The 20,623-nt window shown below is 42.4% G+C and overlaps 2 protein-coding genes across 4 annotated transcripts in view; one reads left to right on the plus strand and one right to left on the minus strand.

Annotated features, from left to right (window-relative positions):
• Positions 1-360, minus strand: part of IARS2 (isoleucyl-tRNA synthetase 2, mitochondrial) — an 88,544-nt gene extending 88,184 nt beyond the window's left edge. For 2 of the 3 annotated variants that reach the window (XR_012158229.2, XM_073338852.2), the window contains exon 1: positions 68-359. Coding sequence is in view for 2 of the 3 variants with exons in the window: in XM_073338852.2 (XP_073194953.1) it covers positions 68-292 (225 nt within the window). In the remaining variant the exon portion in view is untranslated. Of the gene's footprint in view, positions 1-67 lie in introns of all 3 variants that reach the window. The other variant, XM_073338854.1, reaches the window with a different exon arrangement.
• Positions 361-414: 54 nt separating this feature from the next.
• On the plus strand, positions 415-20,421 carry BPNT1 (3'(2'), 5'-bisphosphate nucleotidase 1). Its single transcript, XM_073338855.1, has 9 exons — positions 415-680; positions 7,699-7,826; positions 12,181-12,285; positions 12,681-12,788; positions 13,592-13,640; positions 15,473-15,564; positions 16,960-17,157; positions 18,629-18,734; positions 19,738-20,421. The coding sequence occupies exons 2-9, from the start codon at positions 7,707-7,709 to the stop codon at positions 19,884-19,886; spliced, it is 927 nt and encodes a 308-aa protein (XP_073194956.1). The 5' UTR covers positions 415-680; positions 7,699-7,706; the 3' UTR covers positions 19,887-20,421.
• The last annotated feature ends 202 nt before the right edge of the window (positions 20,422-20,623 follow it).

The raw sequence follows: 20,623 nt of genomic DNA on the forward strand, positions 1-20,623 counted from the left end.
CCACGCGGATGGACGGTGCCGAGCAGGACAGCTCCCCACGAACCCCGCGGGCTCCTGCGCGCGGTACCTGCTGTATCTCCACCTCGGCCTCGGGCTGCAGCCTGCCCGGCAGCTGGGCGGGGAAGCGGCTGCGAGGCAGCAGCACCGTCTCCCGGTACTTGGAGTCCGCGCGGCTCTCCGAGCTCGGCAGCCCGCTCTTGGCCCCGGAGGCTGCCGAGCGCGCCCAGCCCCACGCGGCCCCCGCCGGGGCCCCGCGCCTGGCTAAGGAGGGCGCCCTCCGCGCCCACAACATCTTCGCGGCCTCCCCCAGCTCTCGCCGCGCGCTCCGGCGGCGCTTCCGGCTCGGCTACGGAGAGCGGCGAGGGCGGGACGGGCCGCGGGGAGGGACACGCCGCCTTGAAAGGCGTTTCTCTCTCCCTCTCTCTCTGCGGAAGGGGGGCGGGCTGGAATGTTGGGCGCCCCCGGGGCGGCAGGGACTAATGAGCCCATGAAATCACCCATGCGCGTCCTCTGGGTGGCTCAGCTGCATGGCGCTGCGGCCGCCAAGGGTTGCAAAGGGTGAACGCTAGGACCCAGGAAGTTTTGGAGGAGTAGGAGGGTTACTGGGTGAAAAGGAAGGAGCAGGCAGGGTACTGTACGGAGGAAGTAGCCTGCTTTCGTTGCTGCCAGTTGAACCACAGGTATTTTATTCTTTATCCAGGGTCTGTGTCTCATATATACCAGTTACATATGTGTCAGCGTGTGAAACTTATCAATGGGGGAGGAAAACTTCCAGGACGAGGAGGGATTTCTGATGGGAGAAAAAAGGAACAATTGTGCATGAAAGACAGTTAAATGTTTTCATTAACCGCGTTGTTTGTTGTGTATCCACGTGCCTTGTGATTTTAAGGGGTTCTCTCTATTCTAATTCTGTTTGCTAAGACAATCATACAAGTGAGAATAGTCAGTGCACATATGTATGAGATTTTTAAGCCCGGATTCCACCTGGAAAAGCACAAGACAGAAATAATTCGGTTGACTATTTCAGTTGCTTTATTAGTATCTGCGTTAGTATGTGGGGGTAAAGGAATTATTTTAAGGGGGGAGTTCTTTGCTGTTTAAAAATAAAGGTAAAGCTATGTTAGATCAATTAAAAGTGATTAAAAAACCTAAAATAAATCCTTTTTAAAAGTTCAGCATAAGATATTTTTCCTCAATCATCTTTTCGCACTGGTTTGTTGTTCTAGAACCGCTCATGAGTGGAAGGCTGTTGCTGATTTTTTTTCAAAAACATTCATTTTAAAGGGATGGGGGGAAATTGAAGGAATTTATTTTCATAGTGGAGGAGCAAACTATCTATACATTACAGAGATTTTTGGAAGCATAAAAGGAAAAAAAAGCTATGTTACGGGCTACTACCTTCAGCAGTGTCTCTTTAAACAAGTGTAGGTTATTGCTCAATTGAAGCAAAACTGAAATGGATATTGCTGAGAACAAGGAAGAGGGTAAGAAAGTGAACCAGCCACACCAAACGAAGTAGGGTTTTTGTTCTCCCTTATAACACAACCGATTACTTCAGTGGATACAACAAGAACGAGATACATCTGAGCATATGGTGGGTTTGCCACCCAAAAGCCGTATCTACAGATTTTTCAAAATGTACAATTTTACAAAATTAGGCCCTGATACTGCAGACATACCATTATTAGCCCAATGAGACTACCCACAGGAGTAAAGTTAAGCACGTGCATAGGAGTGTCCAGGCTTTGGGCTTTATGCACATGTGTGCCGCTACCAGTGCAGCTGAAGTGATGTTAACACAGTGAGAGTCTTTGGCCTGGTCTGTGCAGGCAAAGAGACACATATAACTAAAAGTGTATTTTTTACATCAATTCCATTAAATCAGTGCAAAACTTAAAGTGAGTTGAACGTCCCTGTTAAACCAACATATGCCAGGTTTATCTTGTTTCAGTAAATTTACAGGTGCAAGCTAAACTGATATAAATGGTTTTGTGTGTTGTTTGGGCAGTGTTGGTCCCAGGATATGTGAGACAAAGTGGATGAGGTAATATCTTTTACGGGACCAACTTTCTTGTCCTTTCCACCAACAACTTTTAGGCTTCGCAGAGCTCTTCCTCGGATCTAGAAAAGGTAACCAAGGTGTCACAACTAAATACAAGGTGGGACAGATTGTTAAGCACAAGAAGTTAACAAGTATATCTGGGCATAAGCTTTCGTGAGCTACAGTTCACTTCGTTGGCTGCATTCAGTGGAAAATGCAGTGGGGAGATTTTATATACACAGAGAACATGAAACAATGGGTGTTACCATACACACTGTAACAAGAGTGATCAGATAAGGTGAGCTATTACCAGCAGGAGAGGAAAAAAAACTTTTTGTAGCGATAATCAAGGTGGGCCATTTCTAGCAGTTGACAAGAATGTGTGAGGAACAGTAGGAGGGAAAAATAAACATGAGGAAATAGTTTTACTTTGTGTAATGATACATCCACTCCCAGTCTTTATTCAAGCCTAATTTAATGGTGTCCAGTTTACAAATTAATTCCAATTCAGCAGTCTCTCATTGGAGTCTATTTTTGAAGTTTTTCTTTTGAAGAATTGCCACTTTTAGGTCTGTAATTGAGTAACCAGAGAGACTGAAGTGTTCTCCGACTGGTTTCTGAATGTTATAATTCTTGACATCTGATTTGTGTCCATTTATTCTTTTACATAGAGACTGTCCGGTTTGGCCAATGTACATGGCACGTTCTTGTCAACTGCTGGAAATGGCCCACCTTGATTATCACTACAAAAGGTTTTTTTTCTCTCCTGCTGGTAATAGCTCACCTTTCCTGATCACTCTTGTTACAGTGTGTATGGTAACTCCCATTGTTTCATGTTCTCTGTGTATATAAAATCTCCCCACTGCATTTTCCACTGAATGCAGCCAACGAAGTAGGCTGTAGCTCACGAAAGCTTATGCTCAAATAAGTTCATTAGTCTCTAAGGTGCCACAAGTCCTCCTTTTCTTTTTGCGGATACAGACTAATATGGCTGCTACTCTGAAAGAAGTTAACAGGTGTTGGGGGAGACCAATTAAAATGAAGTGGGCAATTAACTCCTTAGCTGTTGTAGAACAAAGTTGGGTTAGTAAGCTACAAAGGGCTAGTCTACTCTAGAAGTACTGCCTACAGTGCAGCCCGTCTGGTAAAGACACTTTATGCCGACAGAAGAGAAGTCTCCCATCAGCATGATAAAACAACCTCCATGAGAGGTGGAGCTACATTGGCAGGACATAGTGTGATATAGTGCTGTCCACACCGGTGCTTAGGTTGGCGTAACTTACATCACTTGGGTGTGAATAAGCCACCCCCCAGAGCGACGTAAGTGATATCAACATAAGTGGTAGTGTGTACGAGCCCAGAGTATTGTAATGAGCCATAAAAGCAGTGTCTCTGTTAAGACCATGGTTTTTAGTGTCCAGCAGAGTTACGAATTTCTATTCCTAGGCTCATCTTTTGAAGGTGTTGTGAAGATCTTGTTTGAAGATGAGGGCTGAGAGTTTAGATATGGAGCGATCGTTCTGTGGAAAGAGTTTGCCTACGGGTGATGGTGTTTTTTGTCTTTTATCATTTTTCTGTGTGAGTTCATTTGAGAGCCCAGCGACTGTCTGGTTTCGTCCATATAGTTGCTGCTGCACCACTACCAGCACACGTGGTCCTCCCACAACACACCTTTCAAGATCCAGGGGGCCTACTAATACCTGTCCCAACATGAGGTGTACCTCAGCCAACTCCTCAAATGCCCCCACAACAACTATGTGGGTGAATAAATAATCCATAGCCACAATTCATGATGCACCTAAGTCCTTTGATTCTCATGAACCTAACTATGCAAGACTGGTGCCGTGGAGCAAAATTAATCCTGACCCCAGTTGCTGATCATTTTCTGTGTAAATTCATTTTAGCTAATCAACTGTAGCTGCTATTCTTAGTAATGCAGATACCTAATCGGTGGTGTAAATGTTACTGAGTGACAAATGACCTTATTAAAAAACAATACAAACTCATTAAGACACATTTCTTCCTCAAAGCTTTTCAGCAAGAATCCACTAGAGAGAGATTTAAAGAGAATGCACCTTCATTTTCACTATGTGGTGTATTTTGTCTTTCAGATGTACTGTCTGTGTAACTTTAGGGCCCACTCCTGCAAGCTGCTACATGTGGGGAGACCCCTATGCCCACATAGAGCCCACTTAATTCAGTGGAACTCCAAGATCACGGCCTCAGACTCTGAGCTTCTTGCAATAGTCACTTTGTCTTCTTGTATGTTTTCCATAGTACTAGATGCAGTAAGAGAGCTCAGTAAATAATAATATTTGCGTCAATAATATCCTGAGGCAGTGAGTGCTACATGTCACATACGTTAAAAATTGACATCTTAGCCATTTTATAGATATTAATTTAAGTTACCAAAGGCTTCAAGTCCTATAGACCTAATTCTCAAAAGCAGCTGCAGCGAGAGTCAGACTTTAGCCTCAGTCATTCTGACCACACCTTCCAGCTAAATACCCTCCAAAATCAAACTTATGTGGGATTAGTAATAATAGTCTAGTATTACATCTTTAACAAAAGAGGCAACCCAGTGGCTTAGTAGTCATGCTCTGTGGTCCCATGTGAGATCTTCGTTAGACATGCCAAACTTGGTCTCTTGCTCTTGGGGCTGGCGGTGACTGGATATGCTGTGGAGGCTCTGGAAGGAAGCAGCTGATTAAGAAGTGACAATGACAGATTCTAAAGAGAGTCCCACCTAATCCTTCTCAACCTGAGGGGTGCCTGGGAAGGACGCAATTTAAAGACTGTTTGTCACTTGGAACTCAAATTGAGAGAGAACTAGAAAAAAAGGCATTTAATTTAACAGGGTAGCTTGACTTAAATCGGTGTTTCCCAAACTTAGGACGCCGCTTATTCAGGGAAAGCCCCTGGTGGGCCGGGCTGGTTTGTTTACCTGCCGTGTCCGCAGGTTCAGCCGATCGCAGCTCCCACTGGCCGCGGTTCGCCACTCCAGGCCAATGGGGGCTGCGGGAAGTGGTGCGGACCAAGGGACGTACCGGCCTCCGCTTCCTGCAGCCCCCAGGGGCCAGGCACAGCAAACCGCAGCCAGTGGGAGCCACGATCGGCTGAACCTGCGGATGCGGCAGGTAAACAAACCGGCCCGGCCTGCCAGAGGCTTTCCCTGAACAAGTGGCGTCCCAAGTTTGGGAAACACTCACTTAAATCAAAGTGATGTAGGTGCCAAACATGACTCCATATTTGTGTTTGATTTCTGTTTGCACTAAAAGCAGGCAGTGAAACTTTTGTTATTTATGAAGATATGGCATATCATCGCTAAAGCTGCAACACTTACTCTCTGTGCACAGAATGAATGGAATGCAAATAAGAGAGAATTGGTAAAAAGGCACTTAAGTTGTTAACAGGGTGAATTTATTTAAATCAATTTTAATCATAATTTAAATCAGTAAGCAGGAAACTTTGTTTTGCATTTGTACTTTAGTTTCCTAAAGAAAGGTTGATTCTCATTTGTTGGTAATCATTAAAATATGCTGATTTGCAACTAAATACAGCCTTCATGCTAAATTTGCTAACCAAGAGCATATACGCATACATGTGCTATATGCATACACTTTTATTTAAGCAATTATAAGTTGATTTTTATATTGTTTGTTAGAAAATGGTGAATGATGCATTTCTTATTTAACAGGTTATTAATATTTTTGCTAGTGATTTGTGTTAAGCTCTGTTTGGGTGGAAATTGGAATTCAATTAAAAATGCTCCAAAATAGCATTTTCAAATAGTTTATTAGGTAAATAAAATGATTTAATGTAGATGAATACATAAGGGGGGAGTTTAAAACTGATTTATTAAACAAAGGAAGGATTTATTATCTGTAGTTTGTGAAATTGAACTGATTGTTTCTGGTCACCATGTCCTTCAAGACTTCAGAACTCTCATCTTCTCACACCTACTTTTTATTCATAGATTGGAAGAGGAAAACACACTTTCTTGCTTTTCCAACTCCCATTGGTTTCTTAACTTTGAATGAACTAGTTGTTGAACTGAACTAGTTGAATAAATGGAAGTGAAGAAAATATTCTCTTTGCATTTGCAGAAAAGGCTACTGCTGGTTGAAAGCTGGTTTCGCAATTCAACAGACTCTGGTTTCAAGTGCTTAGCCAGTGGCATCTACTAGTTCTGTGGTTCGACTTTTAAAAACTTGGCAGCCAACATGTGCCGCTTAATATTTTTTATTTAATTTGAAATATTTTAATAAATTATAATAAGTTTAGGCTTTAACATAGATGGTCATGTTCAAATTTAATTTTAAATAGATTTTTTTAAATGTATGTTTAATTTAAATAAAAAAATCTGATTTTAAAAAAAAGTCAATTTTTATCCATCCTCTTTGACAAAACAAGGCAATTATTATAAATGTGCTTTCCATCAAAGGACTGCAAAGCACTTTGCTGATTAATTAAACCTCACAACACCCCTAAGACTCAGGAAAGTATTATTATTCATATGTTTCAGATAAGGAAAATGATGCATAGGCAAATTAAATGATTTAATCAGGTTTCTACAGGAAATCAATAAATGATCCAGAAATAGAGCTGAGGAATCCTAATTCCTACTCTTCCTGTGCTTTAACTACAAGAGCATGCCTGATAGTGTTCAAGTCAGAAGTGAAGGGCTATAATCTGATGTAATTTTGGCATTAATCTGGGTAATTTACATGACTTTAGGTTTCAAAACGAGAATTGCACATTTAGTATTGTCAGTAAAGTTATCAGACTATACTGGGTTGTTTTGTTTCAGGCTTTTTTTTTCCCCATTTCTACATGGTATTTTATTGAAATCCATAAAACTCTATATACTAGACACTTAGCATTACTAGCCACTTCTGCTCAGGATACATCAAGATTTAGCCAGCGTCAGAAAGTTAGAAGTATCCTTTTAGTGAAGTGAGGGGGTAGGAATGTGTGTGTAGTGTGAGAGATGGAGAGGAAAGAAAGAGAATAAGGGAGGGGAATGTGGAGAACATAGACGGGGAATAAAGAGCAGGGAAATAGGGGCAGTGAGAAGTTGAGGGCAAAGAGGGTGACTGGAGATCAGAGAAGTGGGAGGGAGAATGGGGAACAGGGTAACGGTGGAGAGGCTAGGAGAGAGAATGTGAAGGGAAATGTGAGGTTGCAGGAACAAGGAGGGAAGATAGAGAAACTGCTAGTTCCTGCAACCAAGGAGCTAGGAGAGGGTAAATTCACCTACAAGAGTCATCTAGAGAAGGATTACCGCCTCTGCTTCATGATGCAATGCCTCTCATTATGCAACCCTTTTTTGCATCCATGTCACACTGTAAACTACAAAAATTACTGCCTTCCACTCTGTTAACATAGGACTACAGTCAGACCTTGGTTATCTGAACTTTTCATTACTTGAGTGACCTTCTATCCCCAAACTTGTAATAATTTAATTGAAAAGTCTCCTACTTACCCAGATTAGTTCAGTATCCCCTTTCCAATCAGCTACCACAAAAGGTTTTACCTTTATATAAATAACACTCCAAACTCTCCTTCTAGCATAACCTAACCTTTCCTTGAATGTTAATACATGAAATCATGATGTGTAGTTCTCATTCACAAGATTGCTTTTTGATTCTCTTCAGCACTTGATATGGCTTCTTCTCCAACTGTGCTGATGCGCCTAATGGCCTCTGCGTATTCTGTTGCGCACAGAGCTGGAACAATCGTCAGAAATGTGGTAGCTGGCGGAGACCTGGGCATAGTGGAGAAGGTACTTATTTTCCTTCATACTGATCTCATGTCTGTTAAGAACAATGAGTTAAAAACAGCGCAAGGAGTTCTTTCTGAAGATCAGACAGCTTCCACACAACTGGGGGGAGGGAGTGCTGCGACAGACTGACAATATCCTGGCATACTTTATTGAATTAGGTTTAATACCTTTGGTGACCATTATATTCAAAATGCAGTTGTGTGTTACTGTGGAATTGTATGTAACTCCTCTAGGAGGAGGGGGTTGTTAATGTCCATCCTTTGTTATCCATCCTTTGAAGCCACCTCCTGGAGAGGTTGGCATATATGAATTCAAACTGGATTCTCCAGGGACCAACAGACAAAGAAAAGGATATTTGGATAAATAGCCTGGTTTTATCTGGCTCAGGTTGTTCTTCCTCATCCAGCAAATGGACAGGACCCCTGGGTCATGGGGGCCCCAATCCTGAGGGTAGGGTTGGAAGTACAGGGCCTACTGGAGCCCCATAGGGTTCCCAACTTTGCAGAAAACTGAACACTCTAGCCCTGCCCCTGTCCCAAGCCCTGGTCCCCACTCACTACATTCCCCCTCCCTTGGTGCGTCGCTCTCCCCCACCCTCACTGACTTTCACTGGGCTAGGGTGGGGGTTGCGGTGTGGGCTCTAACTGGGGATGTGGATTCTAGGGTGGAGCCAGAAATGAGGGACTTGGAGTGTGGGAGGGGACTTCGGGTTGATGCAGGTGGTTGGGGTACAGGAGGGGGTGCTGGCTCTGGGGTGGGGATGGGGGTGAGGAGTTTGGGGTTCAGGAGGGTGCTACCGATTAGGGGGGGCTGAGGGTTGGGGTTTGGGGTTGGGGCATGGGTTTACCTCAGACAGCAGCCTAGCATGGGGGCTAAGGCAGGCTGCCTGCCTGTCCTGGCACCCATGCTGTGCGTGACCTGGAAACAGCCAGCAGGTCCGGGTCCTAGGCTCCACGCTCCACTCTTGCCTGCAGGTAATGCCCCCACCGGCTCCCATTGGCCGGAACCCCATCTTGGCCCTATCTCTAATCTTGTTGTAGCATTTTATATAAGGTGCAATAACCAACTCTCTCCCCACAGAATCCTGGTCTCCTGGAGTGTTACCCAACTGACAGCAGTTGCCAGGCTGCTGTATCTTATTTCAGTGATTTCTCTAAATGTTCTTACAGCTTTTTCCTTTTCTGTTTCTCTTTTCCCCTAGCACGCAATAGAGCATCCTCAATAAAAAAAAAAGGTGTAAATATTTTATAACAGAGTGATTTTGATTTAATGGTTAGTCTTTGAATGCTTTGTTTATGCTTTTTTGGGTTTGTTTTTTTTTCATTTGAAAGAGAAAATATATCCTATTCAAGTCTAATTGCAAGTTCTTTCAATGTTCTAGTAATGTGCTTAGTTATCGTAACCACAATAAGTCATAGATCCAGAGCTTGGTAATGCTATCACGCAATCATCTTACTCCTGGTATCATGTAATAAATATGTGTGTTCTAATTCAATTACTATGAGTCTTAGCATAAAGTGCATTTGAAGCCTAAGAAATAGAATATGCACCAGAAGTAGGCCCTAGTTAACAGACTTTTTTTCTTTTTGATCTTTTAATGTCATTGCCTCCCTTCTTGTTACTCTTCTATCTTACCTTTTTCTTTTTTAAATGTAAAAGTCCCCAAAGCTTTCTACCTCATGCCCCCCTTTATCCTTGTCTGTGTCCCCTCCCCCACAACTCTGGGAGAGGGGGGGACACAGACAGGGGCAAGGGAGCCGAGGCTGGGGCCACAGCTGGGGACAGGAGTGGTGCCCGGTGTCTCTCCCCTCCCTGCCCTCCATGGGGGCTGGCCCGGGCCCCAGCTGCACACCCCTGAATGTTCTTCCGCTTCCAACAGTTTGGGAACCTCTGGTCTAACTTGATCCCAGCCTCTTCTCTCACTCCTTTGGTATATATGACTTTACAAAGAATACTGTTTGACTCATTTTGTTGATAATGAAATATTTACTAGACACCTGCTAATCAGAGAAATAAATCTACTAGCTAGAGGTCAGTAAAAAAGAAGAGGGCCTATGAATGACAACCAGGGATAATGCAGTGGAGAGAAGTCCATTGCATTATCCCTGGTTGTCATTGGTAGGCCATCTTCTTTTTTTACTGACCTCTCCCATCCCTACCTCTTCCCTGCTGGATTTCCTGTCAGGATGCTGTTGCTAGATCATGCTAAGACGTTCCAACTTTCATATTTGTTCTGGTCACTAGGTGTCACATAAACTTGAAGCTCCACCTGTTTCCACTTCAGGGTGTTGAAAGATGGCTTTTGTCTCCCCATCTTCTTTATCCCAGGATCCTCTGCCTGCTGTGATGGGCTGGCAATCTTTGCTACTCTTCTCTTCTCCCAACCTCTGATTGGGACAGTCTTGGATAATTATTATTTATATTACAATAATGCCTAGAGGCTCCAGCCAAGACTAGGCTCCATTGTGCTAGGCACTGTACGTGCCTAATAAGGGATATCCCTACCCTGAAGAGTATATAATCTAATAGACAAGAAGAAAGGATGTGAGGTAGGGTTATTAGCGCCATTTTCCAGATGGGGGAACTGAGGCACAGAGAGATTAGTGACCTGTCCAAGGATCCACAATAAATTCAAATCGCTTGTGTCCCAGTCCAGGGCCTCAGTCACAAAACCAACTTTCCTCTCTTCGCTGGCAGGGAGATGGACTGGATGGCCTAAAAGGTCTCTTCTGTCTCTAACTCTTGTGATTCTATGAACCAAATCCTGAAATCCTTATTCTCATTGAAGTCTGTCAATGGGAGTTTTGCATGTGCAAGGATTACAGGCTTTAGACCTATATTGGAACAGCAATACTCAACAAAAAAACTGATAAACCAATAAAGGTCTCCTCCCCTCCCCCCAATAATCATAGAAGGCCAAGTGCTACAAAATAATTAAGAACAATGTCAAGGGAATTATTTTAGTAAATGTGATTATCATTATAACTTTCCTCATCTTGTTTATTATTAGTTCAAAAACTATACAAAAAGACAGTGCTGCTAACTTGCACTTTAGTAGCCTGGCCTTTGCTAGACCACTATGTGAGTGATCCTTAGACTTCAGTGGTTTGTGGGATGTGGAAAATGTCTGCAGACTGTTTAAAAAAAAAAGTTACATCCATTTTATCTATAAATTCCTTATAAATTAAAAAGAAAGCTTTTCCACAAAATATCATGGCCCCTATCCTGCGAAGTCTGTATCTATACATGAATAAGATTAATTATTTTTGGCTTTATGCAGTGAATCAAAATTTCATTGTATTATAATAATAAATAAATTTCATGTTATTATGCTTTAAGAAATTTGACGTACAGGAAAATGTAATGAAAATACATTTGAGAGTAGCATTCTCACCTTTTTGTGGTTGTAAAAAGTTATTTCTGAGTGAGCCATTTATCCAAGCAGTTGTAAGTAGCTGCATTTTCCTAAGCAGTCAGTTTTTATAGTGGAAACCTTGTGCTTCTGAATAATGCAAATTGACAACACTAACAGAAGTTATAGCAACTTCCTTCTCTTTTGGCCTTCCCAAGGAACAGCTCCCTAGACATCAACATGTGCAGAATGCCACTTGTCTCCTCATATGTATAAACATCTTCAAACAACTAATGCCTCCCTAATTTTTCCAAGATCCAGTCCAAAAAAATCGCCCTCTTGGACCTGACCATCCCATAAACTGCATACGTTCACTCCCATTGCCTTCTGTGTGAGTTGCATGCACACAACCTGGAGAATGAAAGATCCCTCGTCTTTACTACCAAGCCCTTCTCCCTTTTTTTTTTTTTTTTTACATCCCTTTGCTTGTTTAGCACCTTCCATACATCAGCTCACAGCTGGCATAACAGCCCTCTTCTCTGCAGCTCCTGCCTCTTCAACTTGCTGTCTTTTCAGTAGCATGCCAAAACATTTTTCCCCTTATTTATGTCTTTTAATTTCTCTCTCCTTCTCTTCTTATGTTTATTTAACTTGATAAATGTACTACTTGGCTCTGTGAAGTGTGGTATACTTGTATGAATGTTATCATACAAAATAAGGATGTTTTGTGCTGAATCCACAGAGAAGGTACAACACATGCAGCATTGGAACAAGCTTCCTCACACTGCCCTACCAATGTATTTCACTCCTGAGATGGATGATAAGAGAGAAAACTCAGTCTCAATGACCTATTCAGTCCTTGGCTTCTCTCAAGTTGGTTAACTGGGATGGTGATTTCTGTGACATGGATCCTTCTGCACTAGGAACTGGATATCCATGATCAGTGTGATACAGGCCACTGTGTTGTTTTAAAGTAGAATAATTCCTTCCCGTCCTTTGCAGTGTGGACCCAATGACTTGCAGACCAAAGCCGACCGACTGGTACAGATGACTATTTGCTCTTCACTGGCACGGAAATTCCCCCGAGTGACAATCATTGGAGAAGAGGTGAGAACTCTGTTCATCTAACATCCTGAAAATGTAATTTGCTACTTATGATTTACATTTGTCATTTTCAGGCTTAAGAGAGCCACGTGTTCTCTTTAATTTTTATCTTCCTTCCCAATTCCCCTTCCCTCAGCGTTAGCCTCATCAGATGAATAGCCAGCAAATCCAGTGATTGGAAGGCAAATCCCACTCTCACGCCTGCAACCAGGCCAAGTTAACCTGGGATAAAGGAAAAGGCTGGCATGTGACTAAAACCTAGGGAGTGGCTGTATCACTTTGCTCCGCTGTATTTGCAGTGCTAGGAATGGAACCATATTTGGGAGCTGCAAAGGCTCACACAAAGTGCTCTCTGGCTGTTGCCTGTTTCCGTTAGTGTCTTTGTGTCCTTTTGTCAGGACCTGCCCTCTCATGATGTAGATGAGGAGTTGATTGAGGAAGGTCAATGTGAGGAAATACTGAAGAAAGCTTTTCCACCACAATACAGTTCCATTAAAGAGGAAGAGGTAATAAAAATTTTACACTTACTTTCTTACATTCCCATATAGCTTATTAGTCTTACCTAAGATCCAAGAAATAAAACAGATAATTTTGATGTTGTCAGCTTATCTTTTGGTTTAAGTGAAAATACTTCCTTTTTAAATTGAAGGTGACAAAGTGACAGCCCTAAAAATGGAAGCCCTCTAAATATCCACAGAATGGGTGTGGCATGGGTAGCAGAACTGCAGGTTTCTCTGTAATGTCCCATGAATGTGTATCAGATCTATACTAAAGGGACCGCCTTTAGGAGTGAGAGGGTAGTTTAGTTTCCATGCCCATTGACTCCTTGTATGCAGTGTTGTTGTAGTCATGTTGGTCCCAGAATATTAGAGACACAAGGTGTGCAAGGTAATATCTTCAGTTGGTGAGAGAGACAAGTTTACAGCACTCTCATTCAATCCTTGACATCTCTACTGAGACTGCAAGCAGCATTGCTAATTAGTGCAAGCGGTGGTGGGTTGATGTTAGGTTTTAAATGTGGACATCTTTGTGTGCAAAATGGATTGAGCTCACCAAATCCACATTACATAGCCAGCTAAATAGCTGGTGAAAAGTCTGATATCTCTTTACAAATCCCTGGAGCTGTCCAGCCCTATATATAATAAACATTTATGAACATGAATGTCATTCTTTTTGTACGTTAAGTGTAAGATTTCTTAACCATTGTGAGGTTTATCCTCCTCTCACTGCTGCTAACTATTATACCAATAGTTTAATTTCCGTGGTTTGTGTTTCCTCTTGTGTTGTGTGCATTTTTTTTTTTTTTTAGCTTGTTGTGTGGGTTGATCCTCTGGATGGGACCAAAGAATACACGGAAGGTTGGCTTCTCTTTTGCATATTTGTACTGATTTGAAAAATTATTTCAGTTTAATAAAAGTAACATGAAAATTGCTAGAACATTCTAGAAGCTTATCAAACTGTAGTGTGCAGAGTCCATCAGAATAGATAGAAAATGTTGGGAGGGAAAGGATTTTGTGAGCATTTTTTTTATGTTAGACTGGTCATAGCACTAGAAATATACTGTAAGGAACCATCTTCACTGGCAGGGGAAGGACTAGGTGACATAATAGTTCTTTTCTATCTTTAATTTATATAACGCGGTGATCTCCCACTTACAAAGTGGCCTGCAGAACAAGAGGCCTGGAGAACCACTGAACTAGAAAAGTGTGGGTAGTGAAGTCATTTAGAAGGGTCAGACTCAAAGTCAGAATTTTTTTGGTTAGATGGGCATGTAATGCATACATTTGGATCCTGCTTACAAGTCAGGAATAAGCAGGATTTCTTAAATGCTTCGTATCTGAAAAAGAAAATGTCACTTAGGTTTGTTGGGCAAAGAAGGATTTGTCACTAAGTGGTTTTCCTGGCACTGTTTTAGAGTTCTCTTGTCCATATAAACAATTTGAGCTCTGCTTTCCTGACTCCTGACATTTCTAGAAGCCCACACTGGAATTACACTGTTACTTCTACAGTGTATATTTTCTACTAAATGCTCTGTTGGTACTTGCCTGCAGACACCCAGTTATAGTTCCACATAAAGTTTTCAGCTAAGATCACTAGAGTCTCCAAAAGTGTCTTCCTTGACAAAACATTTGTATAAGATTTTTTTTTTTTACAGTTGTTATGACTCCTGTAATCCCATTTCATAACTTGTATGAGATTTTATTCACATTAGGCACCAGCTCAAACCTAGCAACATCCTGAGTGCCTTCCACTACCTTTGATTTCTATGGGAGTTGAGGGTATTCAACACTTCACAGGATTGGGGCCTTTTCTTTTCTTTTACATACGTTTGCTTTGGATATGCCTTAAATGGCTTTTATTAATAGTAATCTTTTACTATCTGATACATTGTCTCTCTGGCTTTTCTTTGCAAGGGGAAAGATCAATGAATTAGAGATAGGAAAGACCTAAACTTGTATGATCCTACAATATTTGTGTCCGCATCATTGAAAACACACAGATGTTACTACTGTATTTACGTCATTCTTTTAAAACAACATAATTACTTTTATCATAGAAGTAAATTTTATTTTTTGTAGAACACTGGGGTCCAATCCGGCAGGCACTTATTAGGCTTCTCTGAAAAAATCTGCAGTGCCACTACTGTATCCTCCTGTGGCATCTTGTGCTAAGCAAGACTGTGAACTCTTTGTGGCAGGGAATTTTTTTGTTTTTTTTTTAATTGTGGGCCTGTATAACATCTGGCACAATTGGCACTACTGTTTACTACCAAGCGCTTGCCGATTCAGGCCTGTGGTTTATATGAATGTTATTTACATAGTACTATGTAGTGATAGAATTTTTTTTCTCACCAGAATCTTCCTAATATTAAATATGCATGTTGGCTCAGATTGTCAAAAGTGACTAGTAATTTTTGGACGCCTCGAGTTTTGGGCATCCAATTTGAGACATCTTAACAGGGTCTTATTTTTCAGAATATGGATTGCTCAAGAGTATCAAATTGTCTCAAATTGAGCAACTAAAAATGAAGGCATCCACAATAACTAGTGACTTTTGCCAATCTTGGCCATTATAAATATTTTCAAGTAATTGAACAAAGATAGAGGATTGTGGGTTTGCATGAGGGCTGGGGTTTTTTTTCCTTACTCCCATTTTCAAGCATTACTGAATAATTATTACTTCTTCACAGGTCTCCTTGACCATGTAACAGTTCTTATTGGAATTGCTTATGAAGGTAAAGCAATAGCAGGAGTTATTAACCAGCCCTTCTACAACTATGAGGTAATAAATGCATTGATTTTGCTTGCGAGCACTAAATAATCTGTAACTGTCACTTCTAGGACACAATTCTAGTTCACACACTTTCTGCTCAACAGTGCTTGACCTACAATACATACCACACTTCACTAGCTAGAGCTAATGGTCTAATATAAGGAACTATTGATCTGTGTGCTTGTTGATGATAGTTTCTTGGAAATGAATTCCAAGGACATGCAAATAACTGCAACAGCTCTCCACCCTTTTTGGTAACAAGGCATTACACATATTGTAGCTAGCCTGTCATATGAGTGTAAAACCTATGATATCTTGCTCCAGGCTGGTGGTTCTTGGATGCATTGCAGAAGTGACCTGTTTAGATTCACAGGGAGATGCCAACCACTCCACTTAGTGCCACTTGATGACTGAATCCTGGGACATCATTAAGCTGGGCCTTAGAAGGCACCAGGTGTTTGTCTGGCTTTGTCTACACTATGAGCTCTGGGTGTGATTCCCCGGCATGCGTACACATAGCCACAGTAGCACAGATAGCGGCAGCAGAGGCATGGCTTAGCAGTCCCAAGTACGTACCTGCTGGTTTCAGACGGGTTTGTACCCACCACGGCTCCCCTGTGACTCCACTCCCGCTACCCTTTCTGTCGCAACAACACTGCTGTTTATACTCATGTTTGCTTAATGAGAACTAGTGCAAGTACATGTACGCACCCACGGGAATTACACCCCCAGCCTGTATTCTAGACCTAACCACAGTTAGTTGCAGCTGAGTTACAGAATGTTACCAAACCCAGTCCCATACGTCCCTCCCTCCAAAATGGGGGATGAAGAGGATTAACTATAACACCAGAATAGCAAAATTCAGGGACAATCCAAGGACACAGAATGGGAGCTGATTAGGATTGGGCAAAGCAAAGAAAAGCTCATAGTTGGTATATTACACTGAAATAATTATGAGGATACTTTTCAGTTCTGTAATATCTGATGCAAGGATTTCAAAGAGATTTACAAACTTAATCCATGATCACAAAGACCCTATAAGGTGGATAAGGAAGATTTATTATCCCCATTTTACAGTCGAGTGAACTAAAGCACAGAGACCTGCCCAAGCTAAATAACTTGCTCAAGGTCACACAATTTGTCATTCAGTTAGCTGGGAACAGAACCCAGGAGTCCTGGCTTCCTGCCCTGTGTTTCTGTTACTAGAACTCACTTCTTTTCCATTGCCACAATTTACACTTTTACCCTCTAAAATGAATCTAATAATGAAATAAAATGTCTCCAGCTATTCCTAATAATGAAATAAAATGTCTCCAGCTATTCCTTTGTGTTCATATTTTTTAAAAAATATGAAGTGGTATTTTGTGGTAACTGTAAGCCTTGTTTTTTGCATCTTCTGTGTAGGCAGGAGCAGATGCCGTGCTGGGTAGGACAATCTGGGGTGTCCTAGGTTTGGGTGCCTTTGGATTTCAGCTGAAAGAAGTGCCAGCTGGGAAACACATCATCACTACTACCCGTTCACACAGCAATAAGCTGGTAAATGATTGCATTAGTGCAATGAACCCTGATAGTGTGGTGAGAGTTGGAGGTGCAGGAAATAAGGTATGACAATCCAATATTTTTCTTTGCTAGTTGTAAGATATGACATCTTTGTAAAGAGAGCAAAGAATTTAGGGCCAAATGTCATCCTTATCTCACTAGGTGCAAAGGGACGCCTGGCAGTGGAACTGGTGCCTGAAGAGGTGGGGCAGGATTTGGTGGAGATCTAGATACAGGGAATGCTCCCCCGCTCCATATTGTGGAGTCCAGTGCTCTTGGGGCTCCTTGCCGAGCAACATGCAGGGGTTGTTTGGGGGAGAAGGAAGGGGTGGAATATCTGTAACCACTTGGAGCCTCTGGTCCTCTTACCCAACCCATATGAAAGTGTGCAATAGGGCTAGAAAGGCCTTATAGCAGTGGTGGGCAAACTTTTTGGGCCAAGGGCCGCATCTGGTTGGGGAAATTGTATGCAGGGAAGGGGGTTGGGGTGCGGGGTGTGGGAGGGGGTGGGGTGTGCAGGAACAGGCTCAGGGCAGGGTGTATGAGGGAGCTCAGGGAAGGGGGCTGAGGCGCAGGAGGGGTGCGGAGTGCAGGATGGGGCTCAGGGCAGGGGTGCAGGAGGAGTCCGGACTGTGGGAGGGAGCTCAGGGCAGGGGGTTAGGGCGCAGGAGAGGTGCGGGGTGCGACAGGGAGTTGGGGGGTGGGGATGCAGGAGGGGTTCAGGCTCCGGCCCGGCACCACTTACCTAAAGCGGCTCCGGGGTGGCAGCAGTGCGCACCAGGGACAGGGCAATCTCCTTGCCTGCCTGCCCTGGCCCTATGCCACGATGCTCCGGGAAGCAGCCGGCACGACATCCCTGCACGGCCCCTGGGAGAGGGGGAGGCACAGGGTTCCGCGCGCTGCCCTTTCCACGCCTCCAGGTACCTCCCCCAAAGCTCCCATTGGCCGTGGTTGCCCGTTCCCGGCCAATGGGAGCTGCGGGGGGTGGTGCCTGGTGGCAAGGGCAATGCATGGAGCCCTCTGGCCCCACCTCCACCCCTCCAGGGCCCCAGGGATGTGGTGCCGGCCGCTTCTGAGAGTGGTGCGGGGCCTGCAGCACCATGGGGGGCAATCCCGCGGGCCTGATCCAAAGCCCTGAGGGGCTGGATCCGGCCCACAGGCCGTAGTTTGCCCACCTCTGCCTTATCGGCATGTGAGGATTGTTTCCTCTCCATTCACCCAGGCAGATCTCCTCAGCATCCAGCCAAGATACATGAGTTGGATGCCAAGGTCTAGATTTGCTTCCTATAGATTATATTTGAGACAATGAAAAATGGATCACTTTGGATGGTAACAGCTATGTTTTTTTGTAGACTTTTAAGATTATTAAATTTTTAAAACCGGAAGAGGAGCCTTTGAGACTCCTCTTTCTGGTGAGGCCATCAGAGTGTGTGCAGTATCAAACTGACCCAATTCTACTCCCATTGAACTCCTGTTCTATCTTTTGCATGCTTGGGGGTGATACGAAATGACTGACATTTTTCATCTGTAATAGATCATTCAGCTTATAGAAGGCAAGGCTTCTGCTTATGTGTTTGCTAGTCCTGGGTGCAAGAAGTGGGATACTTGTGCTCCCGAGGCTATTTTACATGCTGTGGGAGGTAAGTTAACAATAATGTTCATAACTCTTTTTTGAAAGAAGTTGAAGTTACAGTAGATTTTTCTAATGTGTATGTGCACAAGGTAGGTCATATGATATATTTTCATAGGACCAAGGTGAGTTCCATTATGCCCATTATTGGCAGATAACTTCTTGACCTAAAAGCCTGTGTATATATTTAAGAACAAAACAAAGCACCACCCTTAAGCACTAAAGACCTGATCCAAAGCCCTTTGAAATCAGTGGAACAATTCCCATTGACTACAGTGGGCTTTGGATCAGACCCTGGATTTGCCAGTAGAAGGCAGTATAATTTACCTTGTCTGCTTTTATTCAAGACCCAATACAGTTACTAATTTTGAGGTAGTACAAAAAACATTCCTTTTAAAACATCGGTTTTACTACTACTATTTTCCAACCAACAGCTTCCTTTGCTGTTTTATTGTTTTCCTATACAACGAGGCCTTTTCCCAATTACTGCAATTTTTCATTTGTTTTCTGTATATGCTCACTGTGTGTACGGAGGGCATCTTATAATTCTTCAAAAACAACAAAACTGTTGGCCAAATCCTGTAGTCCTTGCTCGGAGCTGCAGGATTTGGCTCCATATTTGAATTAATCCAATGTGTAACCCAGTAAAATCACTACCCTACAAATAGCATAAAGCCACTGTGCCTTGGTGAAAATATAAGTTATGAAAAGGCTTGTTTGAATAAATATGAATTAACTTTAGATCAGTGGTGGTGGTCGACCTTTTCTGCTGCCCATCTTAATGTGTAAGAGGTTTCTTCTAGCCACTAAGATCAAGTATAGTATTGGTTTAATATCGTGTCAGGAGTTTGTATCTTGCCATTGCAAATATAAAAGACTTGATCTTCTACATCTATCTGTAACAACTATGATTCAAAGGAAGAGAGAACCAGTAGGTGTTCTATTTCAGGAAAAATTCAGCTGCTGTGCTTAAATTAACTGGGACCAATAACACATTCATATATTTCTTCTAGGCAAGTTGACTGATATCCATGGAAATCCTTTTCATTATAACAAGGAGGTGAAACACATGAATTCAGCAGGAGTCCTTGCCACGCTGAAAAACTTTGACTACTATGCGAGTCGTGTTCCAGAGAGCGTTAAACAAGCCCTTGTGCCTTAAAGGAGGAAGGCAACTTCCTCTGGGCTGTGAAAAAAACATTAACATAATATTTCAAGCTAACTGCCAAATGAGCTTGAAAATTTGTTTTATGAAATCTGAGCCTAGATTCATTCTGATATTGTGCTGATCAGTGATTTGTTTTAGAAATTAGTGTACAGAATGTCTAGATACACTGCTAAATCTGATTGTTTAGGGGGGAAAAACCTACAGTAGTTTTACCAGGTAACAGGTGACAGTTTTTCAATATTCACAGTAGATGGTTTTTCCTTCCCTTTGTAAGTAAGGAACCCAAGGAAAGTTCTGTTCTTGTGAATAGATTTTGTGCAATTATACTGTGTACATTTGTATCACATAATAATGTCACAGTCCAAATCTATTTCCTTAACTAATTTCAGGGCACGAAACCATAGCCTGAATTTGCTCAACATCTTTTGTTATACATAGACAGCAATACTTAGTTCACTTTATATATTGACAATAAATAATTTGTTTTGGGTCCAACTGCTTTAATAAAGTTACTGTTATTGATTCTTAAGCATGACATGCTTCCTTTTGTAAATAGCAGCTTTTGACGTTTTGTAACATTTTTTCAGCATGTGAAAACCCCTTTTATTCTTGGTGTTTGGCTTATTTCTCTCTGCTTTCAATGAGGGTTTTTGTAGCGGATTAGGTTTGTGGGGGATAGTACTGAAGCAATTTCTTTTGCTACAGGAGTTAACTCTTCACACACAGGCAGC

Source organism: Lepidochelys kempii, chromosome 3, assembly GCF_965140285.1.
Source record: "Lepidochelys kempii isolate rLepKem1 chromosome 3, rLepKem1.hap1, whole genome shotgun sequence".
Taxonomy (NCBI): Eukaryota; Metazoa; Chordata; order Testudines; family Cheloniidae; genus Lepidochelys; species Lepidochelys kempii.